Source organism: Pleurodeles waltl, chromosome 3_1 (genome assembly GCF_031143425.1).
Source record: "Pleurodeles waltl isolate 20211129_DDA chromosome 3_1, aPleWal1.hap1.20221129, whole genome shotgun sequence".
Classification (NCBI taxonomy): Eukaryota; Metazoa; Chordata; class Amphibia; order Caudata; family Salamandridae; genus Pleurodeles; species Pleurodeles waltl.
In genome coordinates this window covers 1,693,272,905-1,693,298,014 of record NC_090440.1, presented here as the reverse complement: position 1 = coordinate 1,693,298,014, position 25,110 = coordinate 1,693,272,905, and the positions used below count along the sequence as shown (strand labels likewise).

The 25,110-nt window shown below is 44.7% G+C and overlaps 1 protein-coding gene across 1 annotated transcript in view; it reads right to left on the bottom strand.

Moving 5' to 3' along the window:
- Positions 1–25,110, bottom strand: part of DIP2A (disco interacting protein 2 homolog A) — a 637,392-nt gene that overhangs the window by 260,326 nt on the left and 351,956 nt on the right. Inside the window, exons 20-21 of the mRNA XM_069225498.1 lie at positions 15,187–15,267; positions 12,634–12,761 (exon numbers count right to left, since the gene is read on the bottom strand). Of these exons, the coding sequence (XP_069081599.1) occupies positions 12,634–12,761; positions 15,187–15,267 (209 nt within the window). The remainder of the gene's footprint in view (positions 1–12,633; positions 12,762–15,186; positions 15,268–25,110) is intronic.

Here is a 25,110-nt window from a genome sequence, read left to right as displayed (position 1 = left end):
CCTTCTTGTCCTGGGGTTTGGATGTTCAGTTCAAATTCACAGGAGTTTTCCAGTGGCACGCCCCTACCCACACCAACAACAGCCCCAGGGATGGTCCAGGGCCCCTCGACGTCCATGGGGTTTACCCCTCTCGCAGTACAACCCATGACTCCGCTACCAGATTTTCACATGGCATCTGCCATAAGTTACACCTTCCTTAGCTGAAATGTTAGGGGTCTCAACAACATGTCCAAGCATTATAAGGTCTATTTCTCTCTAAAAAGAAGGGGAATACATATAGCAATAATTCAAGAAACCCAATTGAACATAATGGAATGGGCAGCCCCTTAAAAAGAGATGGTGTGGTCAGATCCATGCCTCCTACCGACTGAGCATTCACAGATGGTGTAGTTAATTGGATCCGCTCTGGTATCCCATTCAAGCAGACCACAGAACGGATTGATCCTTGGCTGGCCAGGAACTGGCCATAGTGGGGATATATGGACCCAGTACTGACCAAATAGACTTCCTCACCAGAATGTCGTGAACACTAGCACCTTACTCGCTGTTGATTTGGGGTGATGGGGAAAGAATATAACTGTGTGGCCGAACCCATATGGGATAGGTCTCACCCACCACTAAGGGACACTCCGGTACATGGTGTGGCCCAGACATTCAAATCCTGGCAATCCAAATGGGTGTGGCATGACGCTGGGACATACCTAAATCCCAAAGTGCGAGATTACTCATTCTATTCGGGCATACATGACTTACACGTATGCCTGGGCACATTTCCCTGTTCCCCATATGTTCTCGGGAGGGTCCACAATGTGGAATACTTAGGTTGATCCATCTTCGATCATAATCCTTTACTCCTCTCACTCAAATGTCACAGAAAGAGAGCATGCATACCAATCTGACACTTACGGGTAGAGACCTTGGAGGACCCCGTGTTTGCACATTCGATGGGGACCACCATTCAAGCATATTTTGCAAACAATACAGACGTGGTCTCCTATTCCAAGGTGGAGTGGGATGCTTTTAAAACATTTATAAGTGGGAGGTGTTTAGCAGAGGTAGTGGGAGTATGACACACACAGCTGAGGGGGATAACAGACCACAAAACAGCACTACGGAAACTGGAGCAGGGACGCCCCAGGAACTCAGACATTAAGCAGCCACTCCTAAAGGTGAAAGTACAGCTTGCTGTACACATAGAAAAACTGTGCTGTTTCTATTATCGCACATATATGGCGCGTGCCCATGCAGAAAGGGACAGGGCTGAAGCATTGCTAGCCTGGCTCGCGAACCCGAACACCAGGGGTTCCCTGATCCCGAAACTGCATACTGAAGCCAGTAATCACGTTTATACACAAAAAGATATAAATGAAAGGTTTACCAGATATTACTCCACACTCTTCACCCGCTGCCAGCACTTCCCCCTCACAATATCAAGACATTTATTGACAAGGCCCCCCTCCCGCAGATCACACGTTCACAAATGGAGGCCCATGGTGAGGACATTACCATCTCAGAAATACGTGGAGCAATTAAAGCAATGGCCCGAGGCAAGGTCCCCGGAACAGATGGACTCCCGGTGGAATTGTATGCCAAGTTTGTGGATGACATTAGACCCCAATTGGCCATTGTCTATGCAGCTGCCCGTGAGGAGGGTCACCTCGCCACATCCACCAAGGAAGCACTAATTGTACCGCTCCTAAAAACCAGGGCGATCACCTTGAGATGTTAGGGTATACCACCCTCTTTCCATGTTGAACATGGATTATAAGATGCTCAGCCGTGTCTTGGCCTCCCCACTTTTGACCCTGATGCTAGCCCTGATCCATACGGGCCACACTGGGTTCATCCTTGGCCATAATACTGCTATTAACATTCGAAGGCTCCTCTTGATTTTGGAGGCAGACCTACCTAACAAACATGACCCTGCATTAATAGCTATAGATATCGAGAAAGCTTTCAATAGCCTTGGGTAGGGCTTTCTCTACGCCACTATGCACAAAATGGAAATAAACTGATAAAATGGACCAAATTGTTGTACTCTTTCCCGACAGTCAGGGTTCGCACCGGGCATAGCATTTCCAACTCTTATGTAGTGGGCAGGGGAATGAGACAGGGATGTCCCCTCTCTCCAGTGCTGCTCGCAATACCAATGGAACCACTTGCCGGCATACTGAGAACAGGGGAGACTTTAAAGGGCCTGGAGATAGATATATATATATATATTTTAAACCACACAGCCCTATTTGGGAGAATATCAGGTCTGGGGATCAATTGGGAAAAATCCAAACTATTTACCTTAAGCCATGATGCACAACCATCCCCAAACATACATCGCCTCATCTGGGAGGGATGGTGCCTGAAATACCTGGGTGTCTCGATATACCACAACCCACAAGATCTGCTAGAGGGTAATATTGGTGCGGCCATTAGAGGGTCCCAGGCCAGTACAGAATTTTGGAAAAGTCTGCCATTGTCAGTGGCTGGCAGAATAGCAATCTTCAAAATGGTAGCACTTCCCCACTTGTTACGTTATTTCTCGACCCTGCCCCTTATCATCCCTGGCCGGATCTTTAAAGAACTAAGTACATTGCTAGTAGACCTTGTGTGGGGCTCAGGTAGGCATAAAGTGGCCCTATCCAAATTGTAGGCACAGAGCATCCTGGGACTAGGGGCCTTTGTTGAGAAGGGGGGGGGCTATACGACGACACAAACTACTGAAGGTGTTGGGGCATGCAACTGGTGGGGGGGATGGTGGCGGGGGTGATGGGAGGAGCTGGGAAATTGACTGACCGCGTTGCGAAGGTAGGCCAGACGGTATGTCTCATAGATGATTAGTGCGGATACGATTGCTTTGATTATGGTTCCTTTTGACAATATGCCATTCTACATTGTACTTTAGTATCGCAGGCTACAACTGCATGTTGTAAGTTACTAAACAAAACTCAAAGTTTGTTTTAAAAAAAATCCTTCATGTGATCATAGGATTCAGTATCGGTCTCATTCAATGTCAAGAGTCTATCCCTGCGCTTTCCTAAAAACAGCTCCCAGAGTAGAGAGACCCAATACTCTTGGTTCAGTTTCCTCATTTTACAAGTCCTCTCAAAGGCTGTAAACCACTTTGTGATATCGTCACCTTATGTGTATTTGGGGACAATCCCTTTGGGGACTTTAGGGTCAAAAGCTTTGTCTTTCTCCCTACTTAAAATGCTGCTGCAACCAGAGATGTGTCCTAGATCCATCTCAGCTCTTTCCTTTTTGGTAGCTACGTAATTAGTATCTAAGTCTACCCTCTTAGCTAGTTTAGGTTCTAGGTACTGTCAGAAGTGCTCCCAGTGGTCTTACTGTCAGTCGGATTACGGATGGAATCATCATCCTCTTCAGCATCCTCTTTCTCATTCTCATTGGGGTTTTCTTTCCTTGTCTTGGCTCTATAATTTCATGCAAACAACCCCTGCAGATGGGCTTTAGTAGGTTTAGAACCCTTGACAAGTTTTCATGCTCAAAAGAGGGCCTTAAGTTGGACCAACTTAAGATTTTTGTAGAGGCCCAGGTTGAGCTCCTGGGATGGACCTGCTGCCTCAGTCATGGTTTTAAGGCAGTTAGTACCTTATTAAAACCATTAAAAAACTCTGAGTCTATATCTAAAAGGGCCTAAATAACTAGAGTACTTTTAAATTCTAAACAGTGTGGACTGGGGGACTTAACACAAGGCCCTAACAGTTATGTTTTAAACAATTAAGAAAAATCACAAATTCTTTAGTGAACTTAGTTATTAACCGAGTGGTACACCTAATGTCAAGTCTTGTATCCCACAGCTGCACCACCAATGTAGGAAGCTGGGTCTTAATATAGTATACCAAAATTAGGTATAGTGTACAAAGAGTCCGTTGTTCCCTTATAAGTGGGCAGGGGTTTGCTTAAGCAATCCCAAGATGCTCCCTTAGGGGGTATTGTGGTCAAGCAGCCTTAGGCTTATCGGAGAAAAGTGATAGACATTTGCAGAAGACAGTCAATAAATGATGCACACGACTCAATAAGGAGATCCACAACAATCTATAAAAGTAACGTATCTTTATATCTGTTTAGGCACCAGAATAAACATGAACAGGTAAGTATGTTTTGCAACAGAAATTATTGCAGTTTTGAAAAGTAGACAGTGCAATTTTCTGAAGCCGCAAAAAGAAAAACATGTATGGCAAACAGGTACTCGACAGCAACTTACAGGACCAATCTTCCAGATTTAGGGTGAGCCGAGGGCAAGGTCCTGGGCCACCCCAACAGGTCATCTTGGGGAGCACTGGGGCCAGCCGGGTGAAGAGGTGAAGTTTAGCGTCAGGTGCCCAGCCTAAATCAATGGGGATCAGTCCGGTCAGAATGTAGGGACTGAGGGACCAGTCCGTGTGAACCAACAAGGGGGTTCAGATCTTGCAGTGCTTGGAGACACCTTTGGTTCTCTTCTCCAGATGTGTCCAGAGTCGTCAGGTTTCTGTCACCGGAAGCAGTTGTGGTACACAGGGTCTTAAGAACAAGGCTGCAGGCTTGGACTGGGGGTCGAGTCCAAAAAGTGGGCTCAGGTCTCACGAGATAGGACACATTTGGTCCTCTTCATCTTGGTCTGGGGTGGTCGGGTGCACAGGTGTTGGGTCTTTGTTACCTTGGCACTCGTGGTAGAGGGGAGCCTGCAGAAAGAGGCTGCAGGCTCGTCAATAAGTTTACAAATGGCAGACCCAAAGTAGGCTTTGTCTCTGGATGGTCTGGGGACCAACTAGTACCGTTGACCCACTTCAACTCGGGCTAGGGTGCAGCAGTGCTTTCCATTGGAATCAGTAAGGGTTTATTAATATGAGATGTGTGATACCAAAGATTCCCAGTTTCAGTGAAGTGATCATGTAGCAGGGGAACTCATACTGACCAGTGTCCAGCACATGTACTTAAAATGGATTCCTCAAACCCTTATTATGCCCAAGACTCTACAAAGACGTAGCAGGGGCATATCTGCTCTAGCAGATATGACCACACATGTAATATTATGCACCCTGCTTTAGGGCTGAAAGGCCTGCTGTAGGGGTGACATATACATTGCATGCTGTGTTAGTGGGCATGGCACACAGGCTTTGTGCCATGCTGAGTTTTCACTTTTGCTTGCACCAAGACACGCAGCCGGCAATGGCAGCCTGCATAAGCTAGGTGAGGGGTCTCTGAGGGTGGCACAATACATGCTTCAGCATATACACAAGAACATTTTATATATATATATGGAAAATGTCACTTACCCAGTGTACATCTGTTCGTGGCATGTAGTGCTGCAGATTCACATGCTAGGCATGGCTCTTCCAACATCTAGTGTTGGGCTCGGAGTTTTACAAGTTGTTTTTCTTCGAAGAAGGCTTTTTGGAGTCACAGGATCGAGTGACTCCTCCTCTCGGCTACAGTGCGCATGGGCATCGACTCCATTGTTAGATTGTTTTCCCGCAGAGGGGTGATAGAGTATAAGAGTACAAAGAGATGTCCATGCAAATGTAAATGTATCTACATATGTACAAATGTTAAACTTGGACTACAGGCTCCCGGGGAGTAGGGAGTGTGCATGTGAATCTGCAGCACTACATGCCATGAACAGACGTACACTGGGTAAGTGGCATTTTCCGTTCAATTGCATGTGTAGCTGCAGATACACATGCTAAGCATAGACTACAAAGCAGTTAGTCCTCCCAAAAAAACGGTAGCTAACCTGTAGGAGTTGAAGTTGGTTGAAATAGTGTTCTTAAGACAGCTTGGCCTACAGTGGCTTGTTGCTGAGAAAAAACCTCAACACAGTAGTGTTTTGTAAATGTATGAGGAGTTGACCATGTGGCAGCTTTACATATATCAACCATTGGTATGTTTCCTAACAATGCCATTGACGCAACTTTCTTTCTTGTAGAATGTGCTCTAGTAGTAATCAAAAGTTGCTTTGATGTAGCATGTTTGTATGCATCTAACAATCCATCTTGCTAAACCTTGTTTTGATATAGGATTGCCTTTATGTGGTTGTTGGAAAGCAACAAAAAGTTGTTTTGTTTTCCTAAAATCTTTGGTTCTGTCTATATAGTACGTAAGAGCTCTTTTGGGTATGAAGAGCTCTTTCTGCCACAAAGTCTGGCTGTGAAAGAAGACTGGCAATTCCACTGTTTGATGTGAAAAGGGGATACTACCTTTGGTAGAAATTTTGGATTAGTTCTAAGTACAACTTTATGTTTGTGCACTTGGAAAAAAGGTTCCTCAAGTGTGAAGGTTTGCATTTCACTAACTCTTATTAAGGAAGTAATAGCTACAAGGAAGTATTGTATTTGACAAGAGTGCATGGGTTCCAAAGGTGGTCCCATGAATATAAGTACAATATTTAAATTCCACGATGGAACAGGGGGGGTGTTCTAGGCGGAATAATGTGTTTTAATCCTTCCATGAAGGCTTTAATAACAGGAATTCTGAACAGAGAAGTATGCTGGATATTCTGTAAGTATGCAGATATAGCAGTGAGGTGTATTTTGATGGATGAGAAAGCCAAATTTTACTTTTGCAAATGAAGTAAATAACATACAATATCTTGTGTGGATGCTGTAAGTGGGTCAGTGTGTTTAGATTGACAGTAGTACACAAATAGTTTCCACTTATTTGCGTAGCATTGTCTAGTAGTAGGTTTACATGCATGTTTAATTACTTCCATACATTCTGGTGGAAGTTTTAGGTAACCAAATTCTAGGACTTCAGGAGCCAAATCGCTAGATTTAGAGCATTGGGATTTGGATGCCTGATTTGACCTTTGTTTTGGGTTAACAAATCTGGTCTGTTCGGGAGTTTGGAATGGGGTACTACCGACAAATCTTGGAGTGTTGTGTACCAATGCTGGTGCTATTAGAATCATGGTAAGTGATGTTTGACGCAGGTTGCTGAACAGAAAGGGAAGGAGTGGGAGAGGGGGGAAAAGCATAAGCAAATATCCCTGACCAATTGATCCATAGAGCATTGCCCTTGGATAGAGGATGTGGGTGTCTGGATGCGAAGTTTAGGCATTTTGCGTTTTCGCTTGTTGCGAATAGGTCTATCTCTGGTGTTCCCCACTTTTGAAAGTACTTTTTGAAGTACTTGGGAGTGAATCTCCCATTCGTGTGTTTGTTGATTTCTGCTTAGGAGATCTGTCAGCTGATTGTCTATCCCTGGAATTTATTGTGCTAATAGATGAATGTGATTGTGAATTGCCAATTTCCATATATTTTGGGCTAGGAGGGACAGCTGAGATGAGTGTGTCCCGCCCTGTTTGTTGAGGTAATACATGGTTGTCATGTTGTCTGTTTTTATGAGAACAGTCGTCTGTTTGAGAAGAGGTTGAAACGCTTTTAGAGCAAGAAATACAGCTAATAGTTCTAGGTGGTTTATATAAAGCTGTTTTTGTTGTGCATCCCGTTGCCCTTGAATGGTCTGATTGTTGAGGTGAGCTCCCCAACCGATCATTGATGCATGTGTTGTGATTATGGTCTGAGGCACAGAGTCTTGGAATGACTGCCCCTTCATTAGATTGTTGCGATTCCACCATTGAAAGGACATATGTGTTTGGCGGTCCATCAACACTAGATCCTGAAGTTGACCGTGTGCCTGAGACCATTGTTGTGAGAGGCACTATGCAAGATGCCATCATTCCTAGGATTCTCGTGATAAACCTTGCAGCATATTGTTGATTTTGCTGTATTTGTGGTATGAGATTTTGAAAAGCTTGTATCCTTTGTGTATTTGGATAAGCTAGGACCTTTTGAGTATTTAGGATAGCACCTAGGTAAGGTTGTATCTCTGCTGGTTGAAGATATGATTTTTGATAATTGAGAGTGAAACCCAGGGTATGCAAGGTTTCTATCACTTAACGAGTGTGTTGGTGGCATTGTGTAAAATTGCTTGATTTTATTAGCCAGTTGTCTAGATATGGAAAGACATGGATGTGCGGTCTTCGTAAGTAGGCTGCTACTACTGCTAGACATTTTGTGAACACTCTTGGGGCTGTTATGCCAAATGGCAACACCTTGACCTGATAATGTTTTCCTGCTATGACAAACCTGAGGTATTTTCCGTGAACTGGATGGATGGGTATGTGGAAGTATGCATCTTTGAGGTCTAAAGTAGTCAGTCATGTAATCTTGCTTTTGTAGTAGTGGAATAACATCTTGCAGAGTTACCATGTGAAAATGTTCTGACAGGATGTATATATTGAGGGGCCTGAGGTCCAATATGGGCCTGAGAGTGCCGTCTTTTCTGGGAATGAGGAAGTATAGTGAGTATATTCCTGTTCCTTGTTGAGAATGTGGAACTAATTCTATTGCTTGTTTTAATAGTAGAGATTGTACCTCTTGTTGCAACAGAACAGTGTGTTCTGGGGACAACCTGTGGTTGCTTGGTGGAATGTTTGGAGGGGAGAGGGGGGGGAGATTAATTCTAGGCAATAACCATTGCGGATAATTGATGATACACAATTGTCTGTGGTGATATTTTGCCAATGAGAGTGGAATTGCTGTAGTCTTCCTCCCACAGGAGAAGTGTGGAGTGGAAGGGAAGTCACTGTTTAGGTTGTGTTGTGGTGTGCTTTGAGGTTTGAAATTTACCTCTGCTTCTGAAATATTGTCCTCTATAGGACCCTCTAAACCTCCCTCTTTGGTATTGGGTTTGTTGTCCCTGTTTTGTTTGGGAGGTGGAAGCCTCAGAGGATAGTGGTTTAAACCCTCCTCTAAACTGTGGTCTGCAAAAGGAGCCTCTATATGGAGTGGTGTATAAAGCCCCCATTGCTTTCACAGTATTTCAAGTCCTTCCTCAGTTTTTCAATAGTAGTGTCTACCTCTGGCCCAAATAGATGTTTCCTGTCAAAAGGCATATTAAGTATTGTCTTTTGAATTTCTGGTTTAAAACCAGAGGAGTGTAGCCATGCATGTCTTCTAATTATGATGGCTGTATTGACACTCCTTGCAGCTGTATCAGCAGCATCAAGGGCAGATCTTATTTGGTTGTTGCTGATAGCTTGTCCCTCTTCAACCACCTGTTGTGCTAGTTTTTGATGGTCCTTTGGGAGATGCTGTATAAGATCTTGCATTTCATCCCAGCGGGCCCTGTCATACCTGGCAAGAAGTGCCTGAGATTTAGCAATTCTCCATTGGTTTGCTGCTTGTGTGGCATCCCTTTTCCCAGCTGTATCAAATTTTCTACTTTCTTTATCAGGAGGAGGTGCGTCTCCTGATGACTGGCTGTTTGCCCTTTTTCTTGCCGCACTGATTACTACTGAGTCTGGAGGGACTTGATGAGTGATATAGTCTGGGTCAGTAGGAGCAGGCTTATACTTTTTAATCAATTTTAGGGGTGATGATCCTAGCTTTGACAGGCTCATTAAAAATTTGGTCTGCATGTTTAACCATTCCCGATAACATTGGGAGACAACGGTATCTGGAATGAGTAGAAGACAGTGTGTTAAATAAAAAGTCTTCTTCCAGGAGTTCTGAAAGCATAACCACTCCATGATAAGCTGATGCCCTAGATATTACTTGGGTGTAGGCAGTGGTGTCTTCTGGAGGAGAAGGTTTAGATGGGTAAAGGTCTGGATCATTGTCTGGGATGGGATCAGGGTCATAGAGATCCCATGGGTCTACCGTATCTCCATGCGAGTATAATCAATGTGTTGGAGAAGGCAATGGTGGTGGGCTATGATGAGGTGAGAAAGAAAGCTGAGGAGAGTGAGGAGAAGTAAGGATAGGGGGTAGCTTCTCCTTTTGTTTCTGTACTTTTGCTGGTGGCTGAACAGAGTCTAAGTCCTCTTGGAAAGCCAGCTTTCTTTTTGTTTTTAAGGGAGGTTCAGTGATGATACGTCCTGTCTCCTTATGTATATGAATTCTTGATTGTCTCTCATCCATAACCTCTAGTATTGGTTCAATCTCAGTCTCTTCTTCAGAAGTCTTATGAGATTCCATGATGGGCTTTGAGATTTGCTTTAGTTTTCTTGAAAGTCCCTGTTCCTCTGTATATGAGGATTTTTTCATCTCAGAAGCATGTATCTTTTTTGGTCCCGAAAAAATAGTTGTATGTCTCAGCTCTGAAACCAATTGCCGAATTTTCGAACTCCGAGGAATGGGGTCTTTTACTGGAGTCTGGAGTGGAGTTTTAATAAATTTACTCGACTCCGAGAGGATGGAGGAGTGGCCTTTTTCAGCGCCGACCCAGAAGGTCGGTCGCCAGCCGTCTTTTTCCAGGCCAAACCATAGCCTTCCGGCAGTGCTGTACCCAAGGCCTTTGAATGTTTTTTTCTGCAGGGGTGTAAGGGCAGACGTACTCACATGCTGGCCAGCTGTGATGGGTCTGTCGTCTTCTGATTCCTGTCCGGAGTCTGAGTCTCAGATAGAGACTGCTGTCTGCGCCTGCTCTTCCTCCATGACGTCGAGATGTTCGTGCTTTTTGATGCCATTTCGAGTCTTCGGGCTCCGCGATCTGAGGGTCTTCTTTGATCGAAATGATCAACAGGCCTTGCAATCTTCCTCCTGATGGTCTGGAGAAAGGCACAAATTACAAACTAGGTGTTGGTCTGTATAGGGGTACTTCGCGTGGCACCGAGGGCAGAATCGGAATGCAGTCCAATCCATCAGGCTTTCCACGCGGTAGGCCCGAACAGGCCAGAGTTGGGCGCGCACGCACCCCAAAGGGCGAGATAAAGGTTTGGACGGTGCTACCAGTTCGACGTTAGATGGAAAACACGATCGAAACAATACCGACAAATAAGTAGGTTTTCTAAAGTTTTCCAAATCGAAATCTCGGAACGAGAGGAAACACGTCCGAACCCGACCATGGAAAGAAAACAATCTAACAATGGAGTCGACACCCATACGCACTGTAGCCGAGAGGAGGAGTAACTGTATCCCGTGACTCCGAAAAGACTTCTTTGAAGAAAAACAACTTGTAACACTCCGAGAACAACACTAGATGTCGGAAGAGCGATGAATAGCATGTGTATCTGCAGCTACACATGCCATCGAACACATATATATATATATATATATATATATATAAAGAATAATACATACATATATGCATACATACATGGCCCTCTTTGGTACTTGGGGTACCATCTACTAGGGACTTACAGGGATGCGAAAGGATTGCTATTTGGGGAACAATTGTACAGTCTTAGGGAAAGAAATCTGCCACTAGGGACCTGGATAGCAGGAACAGTGCCGTCCTGTCAAAACTGCATCGAATAACAAGCAACAAGTGGGGGTGACCATGTCAAAAAGGGGCACTTTACTACAGAGGGGTAAACAAACCAGGAAAACACGCTACACAAAAGTACTGATAAGTACCTGCTTGCATTAGAGAACGGTAGACAAGTGTTTGGTTGCTGCTAATGAAGGAACAATCCCTCGAGAAATACAAAAATGAGTTGCAACAGGATATCCAACATTTCTCCTATTGAAAGGCATACATGATCCAGGCATAAGCAACACCTTTCCAAGGACTGTACTGAGAAAGGCCAATCCAACACAGCACATCAGAATTCATCTGTGATGTGCGTACAGTCCAAAGTGTTGCTAATGCTAACAGCCTGTCACAAGTTATGCAAGACAAGGGACAGAAAAATGTTTTATATCACTTCTCCTGTAAATGGTTAGACAGTGGTAGTGTTGCCTCTTCTTGCCTTGACATTCAATGTGATGCTGTAGTTCTACAGATGTGTCATCTTTGATCTAGGGCACATATCCAGTTTCTTTGTCTCAGGAGCACTTTGTTGGTGAGTCAGTTTGCTTTACGTCAAAAATATGTTTTCAGGGAATAGGAGGGCTGTTAGACATGAGCTTCTTAATAATTTTTCTTTTTTGTTTTCTTGCAGGTCATTGCGGGGTTATGCCTCTCTTGGCACCTTTACTTTTAGCGGGTGCATCTTAGCACGCAGTCCCGTTGGTGAGAACCCTGCAAAGTGTTAATCTAATTTCTTGTGATTTGAGCAGTCCTTGCTCAAGAAAGCCTCAATGACTAAGAGCACAGCTGTGTGAAGCATCGATCCATTAGGTGCGAAAGTCTTCCCATGCATCCAATCTCTAGGCACAAATTGCAACCTTTCAAAACAAATGTCACTTCAGGAAGCACACACACTCCAAGAGCAACAGGCAACCAACATGTTTACTATTTATAGTTCATTTTAATTTCTTACAGCCAAATTCAGAGGGCACGGTTCAGTAAATAAATTATAAAGTAAAAAATAAAACTTGCTTTTGGTGGTGAGATTCTGCTCCAAGAAAGGGCAGAGTAAACATGGTAGTGCCAGCTTAAGGGGCCCAGCACTATGCTGTGCATTCCGTCTCAAATTGGCCAAAATGAAAGGTTCTTTTATACCAGTTTATCATAAAACTAAACTCTGAGAACTAGGGACACCAGTTTAATGTTCCTTTCAGTGCTATAGACCTCTCACTCAAATGCACGTAATTAATCATTTTGTAATTAATCTTATGTTTGAGGCCACCCAATGCCCAAGCAACTTCGGAGGAAGTAACCCAAAACAAGAGTTCACTACATTTCATGGAACTGTGGAAAAATTAATATGCGCTTTACAAATGTACAGTAAATATGCAAATAGCTCACCTTCCCCGGTAGACAAACTTCATTGGTTCCACAGCCAATGCAGTGGCCACCACATCGTCAGCATTGTGTTTGCGCCCATTTACCAGCATCAGACCATCAATCTTCCCCACGACGAACACCAAATGGTCCTGAATATAAAGGCTAAAAATGTTAGAACAACAAAGAACCCAGGAATACAACAAAGGCCTGAAAAAACAAACAAATCTAATATAAGATAATTAAACAAAAAATCATCCAATATGGAACCCCTGACACAGCGACACCTAATGGCATAACATTTTTTACAGCTGATAAAAACACCAAACACTGACACCACCAACAGTCTAAAGAGAATAGTGTTGTGCAACACAGAAGCAATGCAAACAATATCCAAAGAAGAAATCAACAATAAATGATACCAACACAAGTTTTCAAAGAGTTTAAAAGAGAACATCAGAAAACAACTTTGACTAGAGTAACAACACGTTCAACCGAGGAAGAACACACCACAGCCTTGTCAAAATGATGAACACCAACAATATCCAGCAAAGAACATCACTAAACACCATGAAAACACAAAGATTTGCCATACAAATTTCAACAAGGAATCTTGATATCCATGAGGTAATCCTGACATTGAACAAAATCCAACACATAATCTGGACATACAAAACGAAGCTATAAATTTCAACAGAATCCAACATAGATCCTTGACGATGAACAAAACCTAACACGCACCACCCTCCAAAAGAAAGAACCAACAGTCAAGCATCACCTAACAAAACCTACAAACACAAAAAAGAGATACTGTGTAGATAGTATGCAACCATTAGTATTATTTACATAATCTTGACACTAAAAAGTAGATCTTCCGTTATCAATGACGATGACAATGCAAAAGAGACTGACAGACATTAGAATAAAAGTTTGGTGCACTGCTGTATCCAATACATGCCTGAATACTTAACACGCTAATGCAAAGAATCACAAAAAACATTTAGGTGAAAAAAAGTGCAACTAGTCAGGGGAAAAGAGGTGTGCCCGCCACTATTCTGTCCTCGGCAGAGCTCCTTTATATCAAATTCCTTTCTCACAAAGGAGACTTGGGTCTCAAAGATACACACTGTGAGATACCCAATACTTTATAACAGACCATAGTTTGTTATAATAAAATGCACACATTCCAAATGCCCAAAGTTGTTCAAGTTAAAGTGTGTGCTCTTACAGGAAAACACACTCAACAATGGGCAGCACAACTGCACATTGAACATTTGGCACAGAAGCTGTAACCCAATGGCATGCCGTAAAGTACATGACAAAAAATGCAGCATAGAGATTCAACACATTATTTTACTTTGTTTAACGCTACATAAAGTTGAATAGCTGCTTAGGAGATGGAAGAACAACCAGCAATGCTTGAAAGGGTTTTGTTTGGCCCACCAAGTCCAATACAAGAGAAAATATCAACACTGAGTGGCACAGCACACAACTTGGACACCATGACTGCAAAGGAGGCGCACATGTGAGGAGAATCCGAAGGGATGAGAAGCTGGCTGATGCCCTGCTTCCCTGGGGTGCAATGTCACAAGCACTGCTGGAGCATCCAGAGGGTGATCTGCCTGAAGATACTATACCAGCCAAACATGCAAGGTAGAGCTGCTGGGGGGTGGGAGACCCAAATGTCAGGTACTGAGTGATTACTGCAAAGAAAACTGGATTCTTATGTGTAGAGCGGAGGATAACTTTTCTTTTGTGAACTGAATAACCGCTGGAAGCTACGGGGTGGGAATGTGAAGGGAGGGGTGTTTGTCCCCTAGGGGGTAATGGACTTGTTTATGTTTCAGTAGTTGTTTGTAAAACTTGTGTGTTTCTTTACTGGAGCAGCATGAAGCAACTTCCAGCTGTCAAACGGAGAGCCACTGATACTTTTACTGTATGCACGATTAAAGATCTTTTTCTACTGTATATCACACTGCCTTGATCATGGAAAGGCTGATGTATGGACAAGGGTGACACCCTTATCTCCTATGCTATACAACATTGATACATGGTGGTGTAAACTATATTGCTACTTGAAAGGTCAATAAAGAAATATATATATATATATTTTTTTAAACGTGGACACTATGATACTGAAAGCAAACCCTGGTGCACAGTGCGGAGCTCAGACAACCTCCAGAATCGAAATACCAAGCAACATTCATGAGCAGTCCTTAAAACAAAGAACACAGGAACCTCACACCCATCAGGGTTCACTTTAAAAAGTTAATAATACCAACATGTAGCACACAACCCAGTTACAAACAGAAGAAACACAAGACACCCTAAACGCACTGTAGGGTCCCAACAACCAACGGTTGCCCAATCAGTAGCTCGACCACATTGACTGGGTGTAGAGATAGAGTGAGGATGTTTTCAAACCTGACAGAAGCATATTTTACAAGATAGCTACAAAGCAGTGAGTGTCTAACACACATTCTGAATGCATTCTAAACACAAGTTTATGGGACCAAAGCGTGTGAATGGCCTGGGGGTCAAACACATGCTGTCAGCACTGGAAAAAAAATTGCTTACTGGTCCAATGAAGCCCAGCAATCCTGTTCTTGTAAACGGGAAGTCTGATACAGGGAGACCTTCTGCAGTTACTGGAATGGTCTACAAAAAAAAATCATCAGATTAAGTAACATGAAAAAGACGATTAATATTTACCACATACAATGATCAGGTCCAAGTCCCAAACCCTCACATAGGCTACTGCTCCATAATCGCTGACTGCACCCAGGCCCAAAGAAAAGTTATCACACATAGTAGCTGAGTAGCTGTTGCTCAGGGAGAGTACTGCATGGGAAAGATGGTGGTAGTGTGACTACCTGGATTGGTTGAGTATATGGAAGTCAGTCAGTTTTGTGGGAATGAGTGCTAAAGTGAAACACGCCCATCTTGTTATGAGTCTGGTTGAGGGAAGCAGGGTTGGAGATTCTACATAATTGTTTCATGTAATGGCAGGGGAATTGGTGTCTGGTGTAGCTGATGAAGGAAAGCTTACTAATATGTGTATAAGCACAGGCAAGAAATAGACTGAGAGGGGTGGTGTAATACAGTACCACATATGAAAATGACATCACGAGCTCTGAACGTTGTATAAGCATATAAGCAGCAATATGTACTTTTATTGATACGTTTTGTGATTAATCATGTCGAAAATAAACAGATAAAAAAATGGAAATGACAAGAGGATTTTAGTGTATATAGGGGAGGGGGAGAGTATTGGTGAGTGAATGATATGAGAGTTGTCAGGGAATGAGCATACATCAATTATTTTTCATTTCAATGTAAAATCTCAAAGCATTTAAATATAATTTTATGTTAATTGGCGGGCAAACAAAGGACAAGATGAAGCGGAGGTCCTTTCACTTGGGAAGAACCTCAAGCTACTCCTCAACTGAGGTACAGCGTTCAAGAAAATTGGATGATGTTGTTGTTTGGAGTTTAAGATTTCTGGTCTAGTTCGGTCTCTTCCTCAAGCCTATTGTTTCACATCTATGAGGTAGTGGCTGCTGCCTTTATTAAGTAGTTTTCATCTGCTGGCAATGAAGCCCTTGTGACAAAAAGGATTGACTCTGTTGGACGTCCGCTCTGTTGGATGGTCTTTTGAGTACTGGTCAGGAGGGTTCCTGCAATGAGACTTTTGAGTCTGTTTCATAATTTCCTGAAGAGCGTCATTGTGCTGTTTACTACCAATGTAAGATTGTGCGGAATCTACCACAGCGGTGGTGTAGAATGCAGGATGAAATTCCGAAACTCTTACAGGGAACATCCCCTGAATACTGTTTTCATGACCAGCTACTTGCAGTTGTTTCTGGCATGTCAAAGCCTTTTTTTATTTTATTTCTTTATTTTATTTATCATTTTCAGTCATAACAGAGAACAAACACAATGCAATCAAGCCGCAAAACAATATCACATGTGATCTACAGTCCATTAGTGCAAGACATATACCGTGTTATTGATAACTATAAGCTTTGGTTGGTCATTGGGTTATAGAACTCCCGAAAGAGACAAAGCGGAGATAATAACATGGATAAAGTGGGTATTAGCATGAGCTTGCTCCAGTCGAAGTCTGCGAGGCTAGCCGGGAAGCGGCGATTGAGTTTAAATAGTCCCTCGGTGGTTGCCAGATATCCCTAGGTCTACACGATACTGGCTGGAGCGAGAGGTACAGCTCGCTATAGGTGTCACTGTTTCAGAGGCTGGCCAACCAGGAGGCATCGCCAGGTGCGTTCTTAGATCCCCAACTGAGCCGCAGCACAGGTGCATTCTTAGATCCCCAACAGAGCCCTATTTCCTACCTCGCCAACAGGAGCGATATTGCAGTGAGGCACCTAATGGCCTTTGGCAATTCACCAGTATATCCATGCAGAGCTGTAAGTGGATCAGGACTGAGATGCCAAGCCACAATGACTGATAATCGATCAAGCACCTCACACCAAACAAAACTAATATTTGGACAAGTTCATGACATGTGTAAGAAATCTGCAGTCGATGCTCGGCATTTGGGCGGGCAGATGAGCAAGCTGGATCGATACAGGCCTTATCACTGAGGGTAATGCAGGCTCTTCTAAGGAATTTAAAGTAGATTAGCTTGTGGCGCTGGTTGGGCGAAACAAACCGGCTTTGTGTACAGCATGCCTCCCGGACTTTTTGGGACAGGGGGTCTCCCAGATCCCTCTCCCAGGTTTCTCTGAGCCCAGCATCTGGGATCAGAAGGGCCCTAAAACACATTAGGTAACGCCTGGAAACCAATCTAGCCCCGAGTCCACAGAAGCCACCAGGGATAGTGGAGCAAACTAGGCCAGCGCCAGCAGATATGTGCTATAATATGCACGCAGAGCACTTTGCAGTCGGCATAGTATCAAATGCTGCAATTGTGAGGCATCAGTGAAGCGGGTATCTGTAGTGCGGGAAAATATGTGTTTGTACGGGAAGACGTCCCCAAAGGTATGTAGTTGAAAAGTCTGCAACATGCGCTGAACCAGCGCCTCCTGTGTGATTGGTATGAAAGGATTATTAATCAGTTTCAGTGCTGGGGAATAAAGCGAATCACAGTGAGGTAGGCAAGCAAGTTTATGCCAAGCTTAGCTGGTTGTAGCCAAGTCTTGATATTTCTACAATGCAAAGGAACACCTCTGGGCAACAGGGTGCTCAACTGCACAGGGGCCGCCAGGTCACGCTCTGGGATGGAGTATGAAAGGCTGGCCTCAGGGTGGAACCAATGATAAGTATACTGACATTGTGCCACCAAATGATAAAGTTGGAAGTGGGGACCACTGAGGTCTTCACGTTCATAAGGGAGAGTGAGGACTTCCTAACGAATGCGAGGGTGTCTAGTTGCCCACAGCAGCTAAGTAAACAGGCCACAGAGTGTTGCAAAGATAGAGTTATTAAGCGGGACCGGCATGTTCATGAAGAGATACAAGAATTGCCGAAGATTAATTAGTGCTATCCGGTCCGCCATAGACAGCGGCAGCTACACCCACCTGTCCACTTGGGCAGCAAATCTCTCAATTGCAGGTCCATAGTTTAACAATATCACGTGTTCCTTATCTTAATGGATGTGAATACCTAATACTTCACAGAGTCGGAACACCAGCGCAAGGGGAACTCTGCTACAGGTTGGCGGGTGATGCCAGTCAACGGAAAAAGCTCCGACTTGCTCCAGTTTATATGTAAGCTGGATAATTCGCCAAAACAATTTACTTAATCCAGTATTGGAGTAAGATTAATGTCTGGATGGCGAAGAAAGAGTAATATATCGTTGGCATACAGTGACACAAGGAGAGGCCCACTAGTGAATTCCAGTCCTCTCTGTATGTGTTCTCGCCTCAAGTGGCACACCATGGGATCCATCGCCAGAATGAAGAGCAGTGGGGACAATGGGCAACCCTGCCGTTTACTACACGTGGTAAGGAAAAAGGGGGAGAGAACTTTGTTGAGTCGTACGGCCACATTGGGTTGCGAGTATAGCAAGGAAATCAAATTGGTACAACCGCGAGAGAAACCGAGCTTGCCATTGAAAGTCTTCTCGGCATCCTAGAGAGCAATCGCTGATGGATCCTCCAGTGATATTCTGATTAGCACCGAAAAACCGGTGCGAAGATTGATGCAGGTAGAGCGGTGTGGCACAAAATCAGACTGAGCGGGGGAGATGATCTCACCAAGTAAGAGGGAGAGGCGGGCGGCGACCATCTTGGCCAGAATTCTATTGTCAAAGTTTAATAGAGAAAGAGGTCAGTATGATCTGCAATGTAGGGGGTCCTTAGCAGGCTTGGATAAAAGTGTAATTATCGCCTCTCGCATGGTTTCAGGGAGAACCCCAGATTCCATTGCCTCGACAGACTGATATAAGGCACGGATTAAGTATATCTTTGTATTTCTAATAAATCGCCTTAGTAAACCCATTGAGCCCCCGCGCGCGCATCCCCACAAGCGAGTCAATAGCCTTTGCCACCTCCTCAAAAGAAAAAGGCTCACTGAGGAATCACTGCTGAACAGTTGTCAACAAGACCATAGCAATTTCGTCAAGATACTCTTGCAATGTTGGACCTGGCAGTGTGGGCTTCTCAAAGCCTGTTGCAATAGTGATGTTCACCATGGCCAGCTCTACCAGCAAGAATACTTTCCCCCCTGCTCTTGTCCACCTCTGAATTATCCCACAGACTACTAACATGTTTCACCTGCAACACTGAAGAGTTGTCAACCTACCTCTTCTTACTAGGGTGTCTAGATTATTCTCTATCCTTGTCGCAGACGGTCCAGTGGTAGAGCCAAGGTTTCAGATGTATTGACAATGACAGAATCAGTCTTTGTGTACCATCTTCTTATTTAGAAGGACGCCTGTGGGTCAGGATGATATTAGTCTTTTCCAGATGATTAAATGATGGTTTAATTGGCCCAACAATATAGGGTATTGCAAAGAGTTTGTTACATCACCACTGCCAAGATGAGGTCGGGTTGACCTAAAGTACTGATGAGAAAAGATTTGTCCCCATCCTCATATACCCATGAATGGAAAACCAGTAACATTATTATAGATATGCAGGCTACACTGTGATTTCCTTTTCAGATTTTGCCTACAGCACACATGAGCTGGTCACAAAAGTTATTGTTCTTTAAAAAAAAAAAAAAAAAGGCTCAAAAAGGGTTTAGGGCCTGCTCATTACTTGCCTTTACTTACTTCTGGTTGGGTTCCATGGCACTCTTGTTTCCTTATTGGTTGATGCCACCTCCTCACCTCCAGTTTCAGTCTTCGCCCCTTGCTGGAGCATGGGCCAAGTACTGCTTCCTGTGGCGAGTGTCCTTCCACTGGCCATAGGCCTCTTAAGGTACTTTTCTTTTTTATTATTTATTTTGTCACCCCACCTGTCATCTTTTTTTAACCCACTGACCTCGACGCCATCGTTTTCCACCCTCTTGTTCTTTTTCTTAATTTATTTTTGGAAGGTTTATATTGCAGAAACCCGATTTGAAAGTACTGGAGCACTTTAAATTAGCACAATTTACTTTACACAAGGACTTGCCCAGAATCTCAGGACGCTGTGCTGACGCCAAGACTCAAACCTGTTTCCCCAGGTCCATAGGAGACAGTTCAGGCAGTAACGTGTCATCTCCTTTAAAAAAAAAAATAATAAGGCCAAATACCTTGCACAGAGCTATTTGGCTTTGTTAATGTTGTTTAAATATGTTGCACACCAGCGCAGGCTGCTGTGCAACACGACTTGAACTAAACAAAAAAACGCTATTACACAATCAATGCTGGTCACGCCAGAGCACTTTGTTTTTATTTACTTTGAGTCACGCTGCTGTGCAACATGTTTTTTAAAAAACATAAAAAACACCGATAGGCTTTGCCAATTCTTGTTTAGCATTAGCACTTATGTGATACGGGGGCCTAAAATGTTAGATTCTGAATTAAGAGCTTCTTTGAAAGTTGTCGTCTTTTTCATTTTAAGGAACTATTGTTGCCAAAAATGGACACCTGAAATTCTCTGCTTTCTCTCTGGACATTTATATAAGTAAATGTCCTAGTTAAGGTGGAAAACTCTTTGGACCTTTCATGGCTTTAATTGATAGCACTGGAATCTAGGACAGTCTCCACAGAACTTAAATCAGCAATAGTCTGCCCAACTGGAAAAATACAATTCATTATTCAGCAGACCCTGGAAACTTTTCTATTTGTATGCTCTTCTTTACTTTTAAAATTACTGAAAAGGTCTGTGGCCAGACAGCTTCAAAATTATGGGGGGGAAATAATTCAAATGTTGAGATTCATGCAGAAATAGGTACAGAATATCTTATTGTAAGGAAATGCCTCCTTGGCATGGTTACCCCCTGACTTTTTCCCTTTGCTGATGCTATGTTTTGAATTGAAAGTGTGCTGAGGCCTGCTAACCAGGCCCCAGCACCAGTGTTCTTTCCCTAACCTGTACTTTTGTTTTACATAATTGGCACACCCTGGCATCCAGGTAAGTCCCTTGTAACTGGTATCCCTGGTACCAAGGGCCCTGATGCCAGGGAAGGTCTCTAAGGGCTGCAGCATATCTTATGCCACCCTGGGGACCCCTCACTCAGCACAGACACACTGCTTGCCAGCTTGTGTGTGCTGGTGAGGACAAAACGAGTAAGTCGACATGGCACTCTCCTCAGGGTGCCATGCCAACCTCACACTGCCTATGCAGTATAGATAAGTCACCCCACCAGCAGGCCTTACAGCCCTAAGGCAGGGTGCACTATACCATAGGTGAGGGCACCAGTGCATGAGCACTGTGCCCCTACAGTGTCTAAGCAAAACCTTAGACATTGTAAGTGCAGGGTAGCCATAAGAGTATATGGTCTGGGAGTCTGTCAAACACGAACTCCACAGCACCATAATGGCTACACTGAAAACTGGGAAGTTTGGTATCAAACTTCTCAGCACAATAAATGCACACTGATGCCAGTGTACATTTTATTGTGAAATACACCCCAGAGGGCACCTTAGAGGTGACACCTGAAACCTTAACCAACTACCCGTGTAGGCTGACTGGTTTTAGCAGCCTGCCACACTCGAGACATGTTGCTGGCCACATGGGGAGAGTGCCTTTGTCACTCTGTGGCCAGTAACAAAGCCTGCACTGGGTGGAGATGCTATCACCTGCCCGAGGCAGGAGCTGTAACACCTGGCGGTGAGCCTCAAAGGCTCACCCCCATTGTTCCAGCACCACATGGCACTCCAGTTAGTGGAGTTGCCCGCCCCCTCCGGCCACGGCCCCACTTTTGGCGGCAAGGCCGGAGGAATTAATGAGAAAAACAAGGAGGAGTCACTGGCCAGTCAGGACAGCCCCTAAGGTGACCTGAGCTGAAGTGACTCTAACTTTTAGAAATCCTCCATCTTGCAGATGGAGGATCCCCCAATAGGGATAGGAATGTGACCCCCTCCCCTTGGGAGGAGGCACAAAGAGGGTGTACCCACCCTCAGGGCTAGTAGCCATTGGCTACTAACCCCCCAGACATAAACACGCCCTTAAATTTAGTATTTAAGGGCTCCCCTGAACCTAAGAATTTAGATTCCTGCAACTTACAGAAGAAGAGGACTGCTGAGCTGAAAAACCCTGCAGAGAAGAAGAAGACACCAACTGCTTTGGCCCCAGCCCTACCGGCCTGTCCCCCTCCTTCAGAAGAAACCTGCTCCAGCGACGCTTTCCCTGGGACCAGCGACCTCTGAATCCTCAGAGGACTGCCCTGCTTCCAAGAGACCAAGAAACTCCCGAGAACAGCGGCTCTGTTCAACAAAGACTGCAACTTTGTATCCAGAGGAGCAGATTTAAAGACCCCTGCAATCCCCGCAAGAAGCGTGAGACTTGCAACACTGCACCCAGCGACCCCGACTCGACTGGTGGAGAACCAACACCACAGGGAGGACCCTCCGGCGACTCCGAGACCGTGAGTAACCAAAGTTGTCCCCCCCCTGAGCCCCCACAGCGACGCCTGCAGAGGGAATCCCGAGGCTCCCCCTGACTGCGACTGCCTGACTCTGAAATCCCGACGCCTGGAAAAGACCCTGCACCCGCAGCCCCCAGGACCTGAAGGATCGGAACTCCAGTGCAGGAGTGACCCCCAGGAGGCCCTCTCCCTTGCCCAGGTGGTGGCTACCCCGAGGAGCCCCCCCCTTGCCTGCCTACACCGCTGAAGAGACCCCTTGGTCTCACATTGAAATCCATTGGAAACCCGACGCTTGTTGGCACACTGCACCCGGCCGCCCCGCGCTGCTGAGGGTGTACTTTCTGTGTGGACTTGTGTCCCCCCCGGTGCCCTACAAAACCCCCCTGGTCTGCCCTCCGAAGACGCGGGTACTAACCTGCTGGCAGACTGGAACCGGGGCACCCCCTTCTCTCCATTGAAGCCTATGCGTTTTGGGCACCACTTTGAACTCTGCACCTGACCGGCCCTGAGCTGCGGGTGTGGTGACTTTGGGGTTGCTCTGAACCCCCAACGGTGGGCTACCTTGGACCCCAATTTGAACCCCGTAGGTGGTTTACTTACCTGCAAGAACTAACATTACTTTACCTCCCCCAGGAACTGTGAAAATTGTGTCCACTTTTAAAACAGCTAAATGTGTTTTATGTAAAAAGTATATATGCTATTGTGATTATTCAAGGTTCCTAAAGTACTTACCTGCAATACCTTTCAAATGAGATATTACATGTAGAATTTCAACCTGTGGTTCTTAAAATAAACTAAGAAAATATATTTTTCTATAACAAAAACCTATTGGCCTGGAATTGTCTCTGAGTGTGTGTTCCTCATTTATTGCCTGTGTGTATGTACAACAAATGCTTAACACTACTTCCTACACTTATCCTCTGTGCTGGACAAATGTAGGATGTTGATGGATGCTGGTATTGTCAGATTTTTCAGTGGCGTTAAACACTGTCGACCGCCCTATTATGCTACGTAGGCCAGCACTTTCACAACACAGGAGAACACGATTAAGTGGGTTTCTTGATTTCTTGAAAATAGGTAGCCAACAGTGCATGTGCATAAATGAATTTCCACATTGAGGCCGGTACCATGTTGTAGGAAGTTGGCTCTGTATGCACTATTTCAAAGTAAGGAATAGTATGCACAGAGTCCAAGGGTTCCCCTTAGAGGTAAGATAGTGGCAAAAAGAGATAATACTAATGCTCTATTTTGTGGTAGTGTGGTCGAGCAGTAGGCTTATCAAAGGAGTAGTGTTAAGCATTTGTTGTACATACACACAGGCAATAAATGAGCAACACACACTCAGAGACAAATCCAGGCCAATGGGTTTTGTTATAGAAAAATATATTTTCTTAGTTTATTTTAAGAACCACAGGTTCAAATTCTACATGTAATATCTCATTTGAAAGGTATTGCAGGTAAGTACTTTTGGAACTTTGAATAATTACAGTAGCATATATACTTTTCACATAAAACACAAATAGCTGTTTTAAAAGTGGACACAGTGCAATTTTCACAGTTCCTGGGGGAGGTAAGTTATTGTTAGTTTTAGCAGGTAAGTAAATCACTTACAAGTCTCAGGTTTGGGTCCAAGGTAGCCCACCGTTGGGGGTTCAGAGAAACCCCAAAGTTACCACACCAGCAGCTCAGGGCCGGTCAGGTGCAGAGGTCAAAGAGGTGCCCAAAACACATAGGCTTCAATGGAGAGAAGGGGGTTCCCCGGTTCTGGTCTGCCAGCAGGTAAGTACCCGCGTCTTCGGAGGGCAGACCAGGGGGGTTTTGTAGGGCACCGGGGGGGACACAAGTCAGCACAAAAAGTACACCCTCAGCAGCGCGGGGGCGGCCGGGTGCAGTGTGCAAACACGCGTCGGGTTTTCAATGGTTTTCAATGAGAGACCAAGGGATCTCTTCAGCGGTGCAGGCAGGCAAGGGGGGGGGGCTCCTCGGGGTAGCCACCACCTGGGCAAGGGAGAGGGCCTCCTGGGGGTCACTCCTGCACAGAAGTTCCGTTCCTTAAGGTGCTGGGGGCTGCGAGTGCAGGGTCTTTTCCAGCCGTCGGGACTTTAGGTTCAGGCAGTCGCGGTCAGGGGGAGCCTCGGGATTCCCTCTGCAGGCGTCGCTGTGGGGGCTCAGGGGGGACAAGGAAAATGTCACTTACCCAGTGTACATCTGTTCGTGGCATTAGTCGCTGCAGATTCACATGCTGTGCATAGTCCGCCGTCTGGTGTTGGGTCGGAGTGTTACAAGTTGTTTTTCTTCGAAGAAGTCTTTTCGAGTCACAAGACCGAGGGACTCCTCCTACTTTGGTTCCATTGCGCATGGGCGTCGACTCCATGTTAGATTGTTTTCCCCGCAGAGGGTGAGGTAGGAGTTGTGTATGTTAGTAATAGTGCCCATGCAATGGAATTAATAAGTATGTACAAAATGAAGGTTAAAGTAACATATTTACAAATGTACAAATGTTGACGATTACTTCCAAAC